The sequence below is a fragment of the Macaca mulatta genome, chromosome 1 (assembly GCF_049350105.2).
Source record: "Macaca mulatta isolate MMU2019108-1 chromosome 1, T2T-MMU8v2.0, whole genome shotgun sequence".
NCBI classification, from domain to species: domain Eukaryota; kingdom Metazoa; phylum Chordata; class Mammalia; order Primates; family Cercopithecidae; genus Macaca; species Macaca mulatta.
The window spans coordinates 217,590,153-217,604,321 of record NC_133406.1 but is presented as its reverse complement, the minus strand read 5'-3'; the positions used below and the strand labels follow the sequence as shown (position 1 = coordinate 217,604,321).

General features: G+C 48.2%; 1 protein-coding gene and 2 long non-coding RNA genes across 34 annotated transcripts in view; 2 read left to right on the top strand and 1 right to left on the bottom strand.

Annotated features, from left to right (window-relative positions):
• Positions 1-9,061, top strand: part of LOC144335361 (uncharacterized) — a 40,119-nt gene extending 31,058 nt beyond the window's left edge. For both annotated transcript variants that reach the window (XR_013406168.1, XR_013406169.1), the window contains exons 2-3: positions 1,838-2,158; positions 8,608-9,061. This is a non-coding gene — a long non-coding RNA (uncharacterized LOC144335361). The remainder of the gene's footprint in view (positions 1-1,837; positions 2,159-8,607) is intronic.
• Positions 1-14,169, bottom strand: part of TCEA3 (transcription elongation factor A3) — a 50,626-nt gene that overhangs the window by 26,107 nt on the left and 10,350 nt on the right. For 29 of the 31 annotated variants that reach the window (XR_013406142.1, XR_013406141.1, XR_013406140.1 and 26 more), the window contains one exon: positions 8,685-8,747. The exons of the other annotated variants lie outside the window; for them this stretch is intronic. Coding sequence is in view for 24 of the 29 variants with exons in the window: in XM_077970386.1 (XP_077826512.1) it covers positions 8,685-8,747 (63 nt within the window). In the remaining 5 variants the exon portion in view is untranslated. The remainder of the gene's footprint in view (positions 1-8,684; positions 8,748-14,169) is intronic. 31 annotated transcript variants of the gene reach the window in all.
• On the top strand, positions 4,051-5,613 carry LOC144335358 (uncharacterized). The gene is made up of 2 exons (XR_013406164.1): positions 4,051-4,476; positions 5,345-5,613. It is a non-coding gene; the product is annotated as an uncharacterized LOC144335358 (long non-coding RNA).

Sequence of the window (14,169 nt, the reverse complement as noted above, 5' to 3'; positions counted from 1 at the left end):
TGCTTCTCATGTTCACTTTCAGGCTGTAGACATGCTACTTCCTTTCAGGAAGAAGAGGATTCTGGACTTCTGCCAAAGTCTTTCAGGCCCAGGGAGTTGTGTCTGAGAGTGAGACTGACTGAGTAGCCCAGACTTCTCAGGATCAACAACCTGGAGTTACCAGAGAATCTCATCCAACATCCAGCTGGGCACAGCTCAGTGTGGACTCTGCTGGTGACCTCCCTGTCCCCCACCTCTTGCTGTTTGGCCTGACCTTGGATCCCCTCTTTCACTTCAGACCCCTGGACCTTTGGGATTTTTGCATTCTCTAGAGACTTGAGGTTCCTCAAAGGTGTCTCCGTGCATACCGGTGAGGTGGGCAGGGGATGCAAAGCTCTGTTCTTATAAGGTTTACATTTTGAATTTCTAAAAATTTTGTCCAAAGGGATTGATTTCCTACCTTTTATTTATTTATTTATTTTTAATGCAGTTTTGAAACTTGCTGTCCTAGATTAATCTAGCCTTGATTCTACCCGACCCTGCCTGACAACTGGGTTGCCTGGCAGCATGGTGGAGGGACAGGGAAGCTGAGATCCAAGCAGATTTTTCCTGGAGTCAGACTGCAGCAGGAGGTTTGGGTGAGGAAAGGCTGGACAGGGTGTGAACTAGTGGGGCTGTCGGCAACCAAAAATGGATGTGCCTGCCCCCAAGCCTGGTCCTGGTCACTGGGTTCCCGCCTGAACAGTCACAACAGCCCCCAAACTGGTTTCCCTGTGTCCTCTTCCCCCACTACAACCCATTTGCCAAAGGGCAGCCAGAGGGACTTTTCAAAAATCCACAACTGATCAAGTCACTCCCCTGCTTGTAACCCTCCAACACAGGGTTCTCACCCCCTGGGGCCACAGACCAGTACGGGTCTGTGGCCTGTTAGGAATCGGGTCACACAGCAAGAAGTGGGACTATTGTGAACTGTGCACGTGAGGGATCTAGGTTACACGCTCCTTATAAGAATCTAATGCCTGATGATCAGAGGTGGAACAGTTTCATCTTGAAACCATCCCCCACAAGCCCTGGTCCGTGGAAAAACTGTCTTCTATGAAACCAGTCCCTGGTGCCAAAAAGGTTGGGGATTGGTAGTGTAACAGCTTCCAATTATTTTTAGCATAAAGTAAAACTCCTGGCCAGGTGCAGCGGCTCATGCCTAAAGTCCCAGCACTTTGGGACATCGAGGTGGGAGAATCACTTGTGGTCAGGAGTTCGAAACCAGCCTGGCCAACATGGCCAAACCCTGTCTGTACTAAACATATAAAAATTAGCTGGGCATGGTGGCGCACGCCTGTAATCCCAGTTACTCAAAAGGCTGAGGCACAAGAATCGCTTGAACCCAGGAGGCGGAGGCTGTAGTGAGCCGAGATCACGCCACTGCGCATCAGTCTGAGCGACACAGCGAGACTGTGTCTCCAAAAAAACAAACAAAAAGAAAACAAAAAAAACTCACCACAGCCTCCCAGCCACTGCACTTCCTGCCCCTACCCGCTTTTTGATGTGATCTCATGCCATGCTCTTCTCATGGTTTATGGAAGGCCCCCACAGCACTGCTTCTTTCTGTTCCTTAAACATACCCATCCTCCCAGTGCCCGGCCTTTGCACAGGCTGGTCTTCCTTCCTGGAATGTTCTTCCTCCTCCAGGTCTCAGCCGGCATGAGGGAGGCCTTCCGTCACCACCTCAGCCAAGGCTGATAGTCCCCGCACTGTAACTCCCTAACACATCACCTGATTTCTATCTTTTACAGCACTTATCCAACTGTATGATTAACTTGTTCATGTGTTTATAAACATCGTCTGCCTCCATCTCCAGATTACAGGCTCCAGAGTATTGGGACCCCGTCACAGGTTCACTACTGCATTCCAGCTCCTGTAACAGTGCCCTAGGTGGACACTTGATACATCGTTGCTAAACGGATGGATGAATGAATAAATGGATGAATATATGACGAATTGAGGAACTGACCATAGAGAGATGAAAGGCACATCCAGAGGATCCCCCATGGCTGAAATGTGGAAAGAAGAAGGTCCTCTTTGGAAGGACAGTGGCTCCACTCTCTGGGCCTAGGAGAGGGATCAGGAGTACAAGAGGGATCTCTCTCGGAGCCAGCCTCCGTCAACTCCCAGGACCCAGGTAACGCCATCTCCTGCAGCTGGGATGGTGCCTCGCCGACCTGTGCGCGCCCTTGCACACTCTCAACAGCTACGACTCACCACAGGAAAACCGTCAGGGGAGCCTGTAGCATGCTGCTTTGAGGGAGCCCAACGAGTGACAGTAATAATGGTGGCCATTTTTGAAATGACTGCACTGAGTTACTTTACTTATTAAGAACCTAGGCTCTGGAGTTTAACTCCCAGGTTCACAGCCTGATACCAACACTTTGTAGCTATGTGACCTTGGTTGGGTTCCTTAACCCCTAGGTGCCTCAGTTTTTTTCACACGTAAAATAGGTTAAACAACAGTACCCATCTTAAGGGGCAGATGAAAGCAACTAAGTGACAAAGTGTTACGCAGTTTACATAGATAACCAGGTTTCATGTGAGTATTATTACAAAGTATTATGTGTTCATTGAGCACTTACATGGTTTGGGAACAGTGCTGGGTATTTCATTACCTTATTTAATCCTCACAATGACCTTGAGAGGGGTTCATAATTGTCTCCATTTTACAGATCAATAGATTGAAGCTCAGAGAGCTGAAATGAATTATCTGTCCAAGTTACTGTCCCAAGTTACCCATCCAACTAGCAAAGGGTATAGTCAGACCACGAACCTGTCTGTCGCCCTTCCAAATTATTTTCAACACATCAACTGTGTCTCTAAAAGAAAGGTTTCCAGAGTCCTCTTACCTGAGCAAGACTAGGCTGTTTGGAGCATTTCTTCCCACCTTCCTGGCAGGGCACACCCAGCCCTGGTCCCGCCTCCCCAGTTAGGAGCTGGCTGGCTGGCTGGAATTCGTGTCTGGGCAGCATTTCAGGCAGCCACACTCATTTTGCTTTCAGTGCACACGCCTGGGAACTGAGCCAAACTGCAGAGAGGGCATCACCGGCCGGGGTGGGATTGGGGATTGGATTTATCAACAGCTTCCTTCTGCTCCCTGGATGTGCCTGCACCGCACTAGCCCTTAAAAAACCCTCCTGCCACAGGTCTGAGTAGAGGCATCCGGAGGCCGGGCTCGCTGCTTCTGTGCGCCACCTCGAGGGCATTTCTGTTACTGCATCAGCGAGCATGCTCTGCAAGTAGCAAATCATTCTGACAGCCAGGTAAAAGGACAACTGAGAACAGTTGTCCCCTGTCACCATGGTATCCTTCGTGGTCTTCTTCCTGGTACTCCAGCTACAGTTCTCAGAGCATCATGCTCACTCCCACTTCCACACCTTTGCGTGTGCCATTTCTTTCTGCTTGAAATGACTCTCCTGACTTGCCTCCAAAACTCCTCCTATTAGACTTTCCATTCTCAGCTCAAATACTTTCTCTTCCATGAAGCCTCCTTTGACTTTTATAGTCATATTGAGACATGCTTCCTATGCTCCCATGGTGTTTTATACCTACCCCTTTCTAAAAACATGCATTTTGGTGTCTGCCTCTGCACTCATGGTTAGCCCTAAGAAGGGAGAAATGATGAGTTTTAACCTTTGCCTGGCCTTAGAGGTCGAAAACAGGTGGGCTACGAATATGTTTTGTCTCCCTACTGTGTCACAGAAAAATGTGAATATGTTGCTGATACTGATAATTGGGAGTTTTGGTCGGGCATGGTGGCTCACACCTGTAATCCCAGCACTTTGGGTGGTTGAGGCAGGAGGACTGCTTGAGCCCAGGAGTTCGAGACCAGCCTGGGCAACAAAGTGAGACTCTGTTTCTACAAAAAAATATATTTTTTAAGTTAGCCAGGTGTGGTGACATGCACCTGTGGTCCTAGCTACACAGGAGGCTAGGGCAGGAGGATCACTTGAACGGGAGGCTGAGGCTGCAGTGAGCCCTGTTTATACCACTTTACTCCAGCCTGGGCAAGATCCTATCTCAAAAAAGGTGGTTGGGGGGAGTCTCATATGAAAATCTAGGTGTCTGGTTTTTTTTTTTTTTAAGTAATTGGAAGGCATGGCACACTGGACCTGCATTTCCCCAAAGCAACAATCAGCTGGGGTGGGGTAGTGGCTGTCCCCTTCAGACAGACACGTACTTTCTAGTTTGCCATGATCTCCACTAGTCACCCAGTATATGCATGTGCCCTTGATCCCTGGAGAATGTTGAATTTGCAAGGAAGTGCTCAATAGATGTGCTTACCAAATCAATGAATGGATGAATGAATGAAAGAGAAAAATGAAATAGAGAAATAAATCGTGCAGGAAACAGTCTGGGTAGGAGAAAAATTAATGAGATTTGCAGCTGGGCATGGTGGCTCATGCCTGTAATCCCAGTACTTTGGGGTGGCCGAAGAAGGTGGATCACGAGGTCAAGAGATTGAGACCATACTGGCCAACATGGTGAAACCCTGTCTCTACTAAAAATACAAAAAGTTAGCTGGGCATGGTGGGCCGCATCTGTAGTCCCAGCTACTTGGGTGGCTGAGGCAAGAGAATGACTTGAACCCGGGAAATGGAGGTTGCATTGCACTCCTTCCAAAGAGGACCTTCTTCTTTCCACATTTCAGCCCTGGGGGACCCTCTGGGTGTGCCTTTCATCTCTCTGTGGTCAGTTCCTCAATTCATCATGTATTCATTTATTCATTCATCCACTCCACTGCACTCCAGCCTGGTGACAGAGTGAGACTCCATCTCAAAAAAATAATGATAATGAGACTTGCTTGTGTCCCTTTTGGTTTCCTACCCTCACTAGTGAACCAGCAGGAAATGGCACAGCTTCTGGAAGGACAAACAGATTCTGTCTGACTGATCTTCAGAGAAAGAATGCATTATGGGAGGGAGCTAGGGGATTTCAAGACCATGAAGGCAAAGTCAGGAGGAGTCTGGAGGCTCAAATCCTTACACGAACGTCGAGTGTTTTTATTTTTATTTTTTTATTTTTTTATTTTTTGAGATGGAGTCTTGCTCTGTTGCCCAGGCTGGAGTGCAGTGGCGTGATCTCAGCTCACTGCAAGCTCTGCCTCCCAGGTTCACGCCACTCTCCTGCCTCAACCTTCCGAGTAGCTGGGACTACAGGAGCTCGCCACTACGCCCGGCTAATTTTTTATGTTTTTAGTAGAGACGAGGTTTCACCGTGTTAGCCAGGAATGGCCTCAATCTCCTGACCTCGTGATCCACCCGCCTTGGCCTCCCAAAGTGCTGGGATTACAGGCATGAGTCACCGCGCCCCACCCGAGTGTTTTTATTACAGTATCAAATCCAGAATGTCACAAGTGGCCAGTGTTTCATCTGGGAATGAGATGACCCTTCATTATCCAGGAAAGTCTTCACACGTGGCATCTCTGGTTCCTGCCAGGAAATGTCAGGAGTATCCCTCTCCTTCTCGCCCTACCCCTACTTTGGCCCAAGTCATAGTGACAACCCAAAATGCCTCCACAGATTTCTAAATGACCCCTGCTGAGATCCACTGGTCTAGAACCATTTCTAGGAGCCACCATTTCTAGGCCTGACCCACGTCAGACATTGCTAATTGACTGCAGAACTTTTTCTACAGCCTCTGATTCCCTCTCCAATCAGCACTCCAGATAGCTTCCACTCATCAGCTGGAGCGGCTGCCATGCTGGATGGAGGTGTGCAATGCAGCCTAGGCCTGTTTAATCTTTTTTTTTTTTTTTTTTGAGACGAAGTGTCACTCTGTCCCCCAGGCTGGAGTGCAGTGGCCGGATCTCAGCTCACTGCAAGCTCCGCCTCCTGGGTTTACGCCATTCTCCTGCCTCAGCCTCCCGAGTACCTGGGACTACAGGCGCCCACCACCTCGCCCGGCTAGTTTTTTGTATTTTTTAGTAGGGACAGGGTTTCACCATGTTAGCCAGGATGGTCTCGATCTCCTGACCTCATGATCCGCCCGTCTCGGCCTCCCAAAGTGCTGGGATTACAGGCTTGAGCCACCACGCCCGGCCCTGTTTAATCTTCATAAAACCTTAAACAACCTAATTTTTGTGTCTCTACTTTTCTTTCCAATGGCAATCTTACTGATACATTAGGCTTAAAATAATTCTGCAACTTCCCACCAGGGTGCCCCAAAACCCAACATGGCCCCATGGACCCTAATCGTTCTCCTTGATCTGCTGCTTGGCTACTTCCTGGCCTGGCCTGCTCTCCTTGGCCCTGTTTCTCCTCCTGTGACCTCTGACCACTCTCTTAGACCACACTTCACACCCATTCCTTTACTCACAATCTCTCCTTGGTGCTCTCATCCAGGTTCTTCAGATGTCAGTTACACACTAATGACTACAATTTTTGTTTTGTTTTGAGATGGAGTCTCGTTCCGTCCCCCAGGCTGAGTGCAGTGGCGTGATCTCAGCTCACTGCAACCTCTGCCTCCCAGGTTCAAGTGATTCTCTTGTCTCAGCCTCCTGAGTAGCTGGGATTACAGGCACCTGCCACCACGCCGACTGACTTGTATTTTTAGCAGAGATGGGGTTTCTCCATGTTGGCCAGGCTGGTCTTGAACTCCCAGCTTCAAGCAATCTGCCCACCTCGGCTTCCTATAGTGCTGGGATTACAGGCATGAGCCACCGCACCTGGCCTTGACTCTGCAATTTATATTTCCAGCTGAGACTTTCTTCCTGAATTGTAGCTTCATATAATCCAACTGCATATTCGACTTCTCCAACTGAATGACTAACACACGCCTCGAATCCAACACATCGAGACCTGAACTCTGAATTTTCCACCCCAAGCCTGATTTGCATAAGCACAGTCTTCCCCATGCCAATTCATGGCAACTCCATCCTTGCAGATGCTCAAGTGAAAAATCTTGGACTCATCCCCGACTCCTCTGTTTCTCTCATTCCCCACATTCAATCTGTCAGGAAGTTCTGTCAGCTTTCCTGTCAAGATATATCCTGAAACCACCCCTTCACCCTACTTCCACCATTACCTCCCTCATCCATGCCACTGTGATATCTTGCCTGAATTACCACAACAGCCTCCTGGCTGGTGTTGCTGCTCCTTCATTCCTGGCACAGCAGCCAGAGCCATCCTGATAAATTTGGTGACATCATTCCCGCCCTCGGTATCCTCCAATAGCTCCAGCTTTACTCATTCCTCCAACTCTCCCCCTTGCTTAAACTGCTCCAGCCCTTGGCCACCTCACTGCTCCTTGACTCTGCCAGGCACACCCCAACCTCAGGGTGCTTGGCTTGGAATGACCCCAATATCTGCTTGGCTAAAACCCTCTTTCAAGCTGTTGCCTAACGGTCACTTCCTCAATGAGGCCTTTTCTGACAACTCCATGAATATCCTTCCCCAATCCTCTTCCCTCTCCACTTCTGTTTTCCACAGGACTTGTCACCTTCTAAACTTTACCTGTCGCCCCCTATTTACACTAAAGGCCCCCATCACTGCAGGGATTTTTGTCCCTTTTGTGAATTTCTGTATCCCTGGCACCTAGAACAGTTCTCGCCACATAGTAGGCCCTCAATAAATATTTGATGACTAAATGACTGGATGATTTTTTGGGTAGACATCCTAGCCAGTTCAGCCCAAATCCAGAGAGCCCACTCCAGGTATAGGCTTTTTTTTTTTTTGACAGAGTCCTACTCTGCAGCCAGGCTGGAGTGCAGTGGCGCGATCTCAGCTCACTGCAAGCTCCACCTCCCAGGTTCACACCATTCTCCTGCCTCAGCCTCCCAAGTAGCTAGGATTACAGGCGCCCACCACCACGCCCGGCTAATTTTTTTGTATTTTTTTAGTAGAGGCGGGGTTTCACCGTGTTAGCCAGGATGGTCTCAATCTCCTGACCTCGTGATCCGCCCGCCTCAGCCTCCCAAAGTCCTGGGATTACAGGTGTGAGCCACTGTGCCTGGCCATTGTTTTGTTTTTGTTTTTGAGATGGAGTCTCACTCTGTTGCCCAGGCTGGAGTGCAGTGGCGTGACCTCGACTCACTGCAACATCTGCCTCCTGGGTTCAAGCGATTCTACTGCCTCAGCCTCCCGAGTAGCTGGGATTGCAGGTGCCCACCACCATGCCTGGCTAATTTTTGTATTTTTAGTAGAGGCAGGGTTTTGCCATGTTGGCCAGGCTGGTCTCGAACTCCTGACCTCAAGTGATCTGCCTGCCTCGTCCTCCCAAAGTGCTGGGATTACAGGCATGAGCCACTGTGCCCAGCCTAGGTATCGGCTTTCAAGACCTCTGTCCTCACTGGGTTCAATCAGACCTTGAGACTGGTCGTCTGACAATGATGGGGCAACAGCAACCAGTCAGCTGTCCCAGGGAAGGAGCCACACGCCTGATTCAGGGGCCCACTTGCTAAATGGATGGATGAATAAATACATGAATGAATACATGATGAATTGAGCAATTGACCACAGAGAGATGAAAGGCACATCCAGAGGGTCCCCCAGGGCTGAAATGTGGAAAGACTGTGTGGGTCTTAGAATATGGGGGCAACATAACGTAGGACGTTTCTTCCTTCCCCTCTTTCCTCTGCCTTAGGCTTCCTCCATAAAAACAGAGAAGGGGACACAGGCTGAATAGGACATTGGGATGGAGAAGGCTGTGGCTTCCTTTACCTTTCCACTGATGGCCTTTTTGGAGAGGAGGTGGCAGAAGACTTGGAGTCCACAGAGTCTCTCCTGAAAGAAGAGAAATTGGCGATGAGACTGCTTTGTAGGCTAGCATCAGTGCTGACAGGAAGGTGGGGAGAAAGCATCCTGGGAAAAGGCCAGCTGGATTGAGGCTAAGGAAGCCCACCCAGACCACAGCTACGTGGGAGAGGGAGCTCCAGGCGGTGCCGGCTGGTCATGACCTTCACCTACCCTCCATCAAATGAACCAATACAAGGGAAGGAAGTCGATATCTGCCAAGGGCCTAACACATATCGCATGTATGTGACATGTGTTGTGTTGCTCATTATTAACAACTATTCTCAGCAGGCCCTTGTCCTCCTGGCTGTCAGGCAGGCCTTAGCTAACTGGAGTCCACAGAGACTGGATTCCTGGAGTTGTCTATACTCATCTGGAACCAGAGAAACAGAGAGATCCGCTTCAGCCTCCCTGGCAGGCACTTTAGGAGGAGGAGAGGAGAAACACATGGGCCTTGGGGATAGAAGAGCTGGGTTAAAATAGCAATCAAAAAAGCAAGAGACAAAATTAGATGCGGACTGTGACTAAAGTCACGCAAGAAAACCAATGCACAGGAGGAAAAGCAGATCTAAAGAAAATATATTCAAATGCTGTTTACAGCTAGGGTGATGGGTTTAAAGGCGAATTTTTCGGCCAGGTGCAGTGGCTCAAGCCTGTAATCTCAGCACTTTGGGAGGCCGAGACGGGTGGATCACGAGGTCAGGAGATGGAGAACATCCTGGCTAACACGGTGAAACCCCGTCTCTACTAAAAAATACAAAAAACTAGCTGGACGAGGTGGCCGGCACCTGTAGTCCCAGCTACTCGGGAGGCTGAGGCAGGAGAATGGCGTAAACCCAGGAGGCGGAGCTTGCAGTGAGCCGAGATCCGGCCACTGCACTCCAGCCTGGGCGACAGAGCGTCTCAAAAAAAAAAAAAAAGTGAATTTTTCCCCCAATTTTTCCAAAATGCATGCAGCTACATTCTTTTTATGATGTATAATGTAGTTCTTCTTTTTACTGGTTTTAAAAAATTAATCTGTTTGTTAATTGCAAACCCCACTCTCCATCTCACTTACCCTGCCCTCCTTTTAATTCCATAGTACATGTCACCTTCTAGCATACTTGACTAGCATAATTGACTTTTTTTTCTTTGAGACAGAGTCTCACTCTGTTGCCCAGGCTGGAGTGCAGTGGTGCTATCTTAGCGACTCACTGAGACCTCCGCCTCCTGGGTTCAAGTGATTCTCCTGCCTCAGCCTCCCGGGTAGCTGGGATGACAGGCACGTGCCACCACGCCTAGCTAATTTTTATATTCTTAGTAGAGAGGGGGTTTCACCATGTTGGCCAGGCTGGTCTCAAACTCCTGACATCAGGTGATCTGCCCACCTCGGCCTCCCAAAGTGCTGGGATTACAGGCGTGAGCCACTGAGCCCGGCCAATTTACTTATTTATATTTAATTATATTTATTGTCTGACACCCCATGTAAATTCCACAAGAGCAGCATTTGGCAGGTTTTGGTCACTGTGGTGAACACTATCTGTGCTCAGCCCACTTCCCCTTGGGTGGTCACTCTCTCAGTGGCCTCTGGACCCAAGAGCTGCCTCCTGCAAGCTCCCCAGGGCCTCTGTTTGAGGGAGTTCTCTCCCTCAGCTAGGCTGGCTGGAAGTGCTGGTCACTAACTAATGACCCCAGGAGCAGCCCTCCACCAGACACACGGGAGAGGGGAAGAGAGGTCCTCATTCACATGCCCCTGCACTCCCACAACAGGCCCTGGGAGTTCTTCTGTGGGGTTTCTCCTTAGTGCACCTTGGGGATAGACAATGCAAGCAGGAACCATAAGCTGGAATTCCTACAGTGGGAGAGGGGAGAGAAGACACGAGACTCCACCCTGGAGAACCACTTTCTGACTCTTCCTCGTTGCTTTTCTTTTTAGAACAAATCAGAAATGCTCTGCAGTTATTGCAAATGACTGTTATGAAAACTGTTCAGGAACATGAAAACATGCTTAGAATACGATAGCAAGATAAATAAAAAGGTGACATATTCGTTGATACAGGTCTGCGCTAGAGCATCAGGAAAAGTCTAAAGATTAGACTGTAAGAAAATAGAAACCAGCTGGGCACAGTGGCTCACACCTGTAATCCCAGCACTTTGGGAGGCCAAAGCAGGCAGGTCACTTGAGTCAGGAGTTCGAAACCAGCCTGGTCAATATGGTGAAACCCCCGTCTCTACTAAAAATTCAAAAATTAGCCGGGCATGGTGGCGTGCTCTGTAATCCCAGCTACTCGGAGGCTGAGGCAGAAGAATCACTTGAACCTGGGAGATAGTGGTTCCAGTGAGCTGAGACCATGACAGCCTAGGTGACAAACAGAGACTCCGTTTCAAAAATAAAAAATAAAAAAAGAAAGAAAATAGAAACCATGTTTCGAAGACCTGTATTACAGGTACTTCATCAGTTTGTAAGGCATGAGTCCAAAATAGCTAGCAGTTTGCTTCTCGAAATGTCCCTGAATTGTGTGCAGTCACTCGGGCAAGTGGGTTAGGACCCTATCATGAGACAGATGGAAGGAAATACTCCAGCACAATATTTTCTCTAGCAGCAAATGAGATGTGGTGATCAGGGGACAGGGAAGTGTGCCAAATGGGTGATGTCTGTCAAGATGACATGGCACAGAATATCAGCATTCTAGCCAGGCCTTGGAGATGTCGCACATCAGTGAAAAAGGAGTCTGGAATTTATTTTTATTTTTATTTATTTATTTTGAGATGGAGTCTCAATCTGTCACCCAGGCTGGAATAGAATGGCACCATCTCAGCTCACTGCAACCACCATCCCCTGGGTTCAAGGGATTCCCATGCCTCAGCCTCCCAAGTAGCTGGGATTACAGGTGCATGCCACCATTTCCAGCTAATTTTTGTATTTTTAGTAGAGATGGGGTTTTGTCATGTTGGCCAGGCTGGTCTCAAACTTCTGACCCCAAGTGATCCGCCCATCTTGGCCTCCCAAAGTGCTGGGATTACAGGCATGAGCCACTGCACCCAGCCAGGGGTCTTGAATTTATGCAGAAGAAAAAGTAGACTATGGTGAATACATGGATAAAAATAATGGGAGGTGACAAGCAACAACAAACATAGTGAGGCAGAAATTTAAAAATAAATATGCATTCATTCACTCTAAGAAAAGTAACAGGCAAGGCAAGGGTTAAAAGCAAAGAACAAATTTTCCTCTGCCTAGCAAGCTCACTTCAAGGACAGTTATAAGATAATGCTGTTTGAGAAGCGAAGGCCAAAGGAATGGGCTCTAGACCCCCCTCCTCTCCAGAGCAAGGTTGAAGGAAAAAAAGAAAGAGACAAATTCCTTTACTATTACTCCTTTCCCTGGCTTCTTAAGCATGACTATGTTTTACAAATGTCTGTATTTAGCCAGTTCTTTTTTTTCTTTCAATACAGCTACAAGGTCACCAGCTATGCAAGGCCACAAGTTATGCTATGCTGTAGATTATGTGACCTATCATATAATTAACTGCTTTTGCTTTGCTTCTGTAAGACTGCTTATAAAAACCCTGCTCTGTCTTTGTTAAAATGCTCAGCTTTTTAGGTATGAATCCACTGGGCCGGTGCATACCTTAAATAAACAATCCTCCTGTTCTCCTATTGGTCTCTCTGGTCCTCAGTTTCCCACAACAATAGCTGATAGTAGGATATTTCTGAGTGACCAAAGGAGAAGGCACAGAATGGGTGACTCTTCTTTGGCCATTGTTTGCTACAGTCTCATTTCCAAATCATGTATAATCTTTCCTAAGGACAAAAATTCAAATACTGTTTTATATTTTAAAAAGCAATTTGCACCCACACTCCCAGCTACTCAGGAGGCTGAGGTTAGAGGATCACTTGAGCCTAGGTGTTGCAGGCTGCAGTGAACTGTGACCATGCCACTGCACTCCAGCCTGGGCAACACAGTGAGACGCTGTCTCAAAAAAAAAAAAAAAAAAAGTCGGGCACAGTGGCTCACGCCTGTAATCCCAGAACTTTGGGAGGCCGAGGCGGGTGGATCACGAGGTCAGGAGATCAAGACCATCCTGGCCAACATGGTGAAACCCCGCCTCTACTAAAAATACAAAAAATTAGCCAGGCGTGGTGGCAAGCACCTGTAGTCCCAGCTACTCGGGAGGCTGAGGCAGGAGAATGGCGTGAATCCGGGAGGCAGAGCTTGCAGTGAGCCAAGATCGCGCCACTGCACTCCAGCCTGGGAGACAGAGCAAGACTCTGTCTGGAAAAAAAAAAAAAATTGGCCGGGCACGGCGGCTCACGTCTGTAATCCCAGCACTTTGGGAGGCTGAGGTGGGTGGATTACCTGAGGTCAGGAGTTCAAGACCAGCCCGGTTAAACATGGTGAAACCCTGTCTCTACTAAAAATACAAAAAGGCTGGGTGCAGTGGCTCATGCCTGTAATTCCAGCATTTTGGGAAGCTGAGGCGGGCAAATCACCTGATGTCGGGAGTTTGAGACCAGCCCGAGCAATATGGAGAAACTCTGTCTCTACTAAAAAAAAATACAAAAAATAGCCAGGCATGGTGGCACATGCCTGTAATCTCAGTTACTCGGGAGGCAGTAAAGAGGCTGGGAGCAGTGGTTCATGCCTGTAGAAGAATCACTTGAACCTGGGAGGCGGAGGTTGCAGTGAGCTGAGATCACGCCATTGCACTCCAGCCTGGGCAACAAGAGCGAAACTCCACCTCAAAAAAAAAAAAAAAATTAGCTGGGCATGGTGGCAGGTATCTGTAATCCCAGCTACTCGAGAGGCTGAGACAGGAGAATCGCTTGAACCCAGGAGGCAGAGGTTGCAGTGAGCCGAGGTTGCACCAGTGCACTCCAGCCTGAGCAAAAAGAGTGAAATTCCGCCTCAAAAAAAAAAACACACTCTGCCTAAAGGAATAGAAAAATTACGTATGTAGTTAGACCAGGCCTGGGAGAGGAGAGGAAGAAAAATAAAAGCTGCTTAATTTGTCTGATGTGCACAAATATTTCCCATGCTTATTCTAAGTTGCACTAATGTGGTTACAGTGTTTGTATAATGAATTATCATTAAGAAAACTAAAAAGAAAGGAAATTAATTAACTGAGCTGAAATAGGACCCCTGACAACTGGCTTCTCCCAGCAGAATGAGAAGAAACCTCTCCATTTTCTGCTCAGCCTCAGCAACAACTTCATTTCAGAGCTCCATGGCTGTGAAAAGTGACCGGGCATAACAATTTAGTGTCCCTGAAAATGTATAGTGCACTTCAAATTTTATTAACAAAATATAAATATCAATGTGCATATGAATTTTTTTTTTTTTTTTTTGAGACGGAGTCTCACTTCTCACCCAGGCCAGAGTGCAGTGGTGTGACCTCTGCTCACTGTAACATCCGCCTCCCAGGCTCAAGTGATC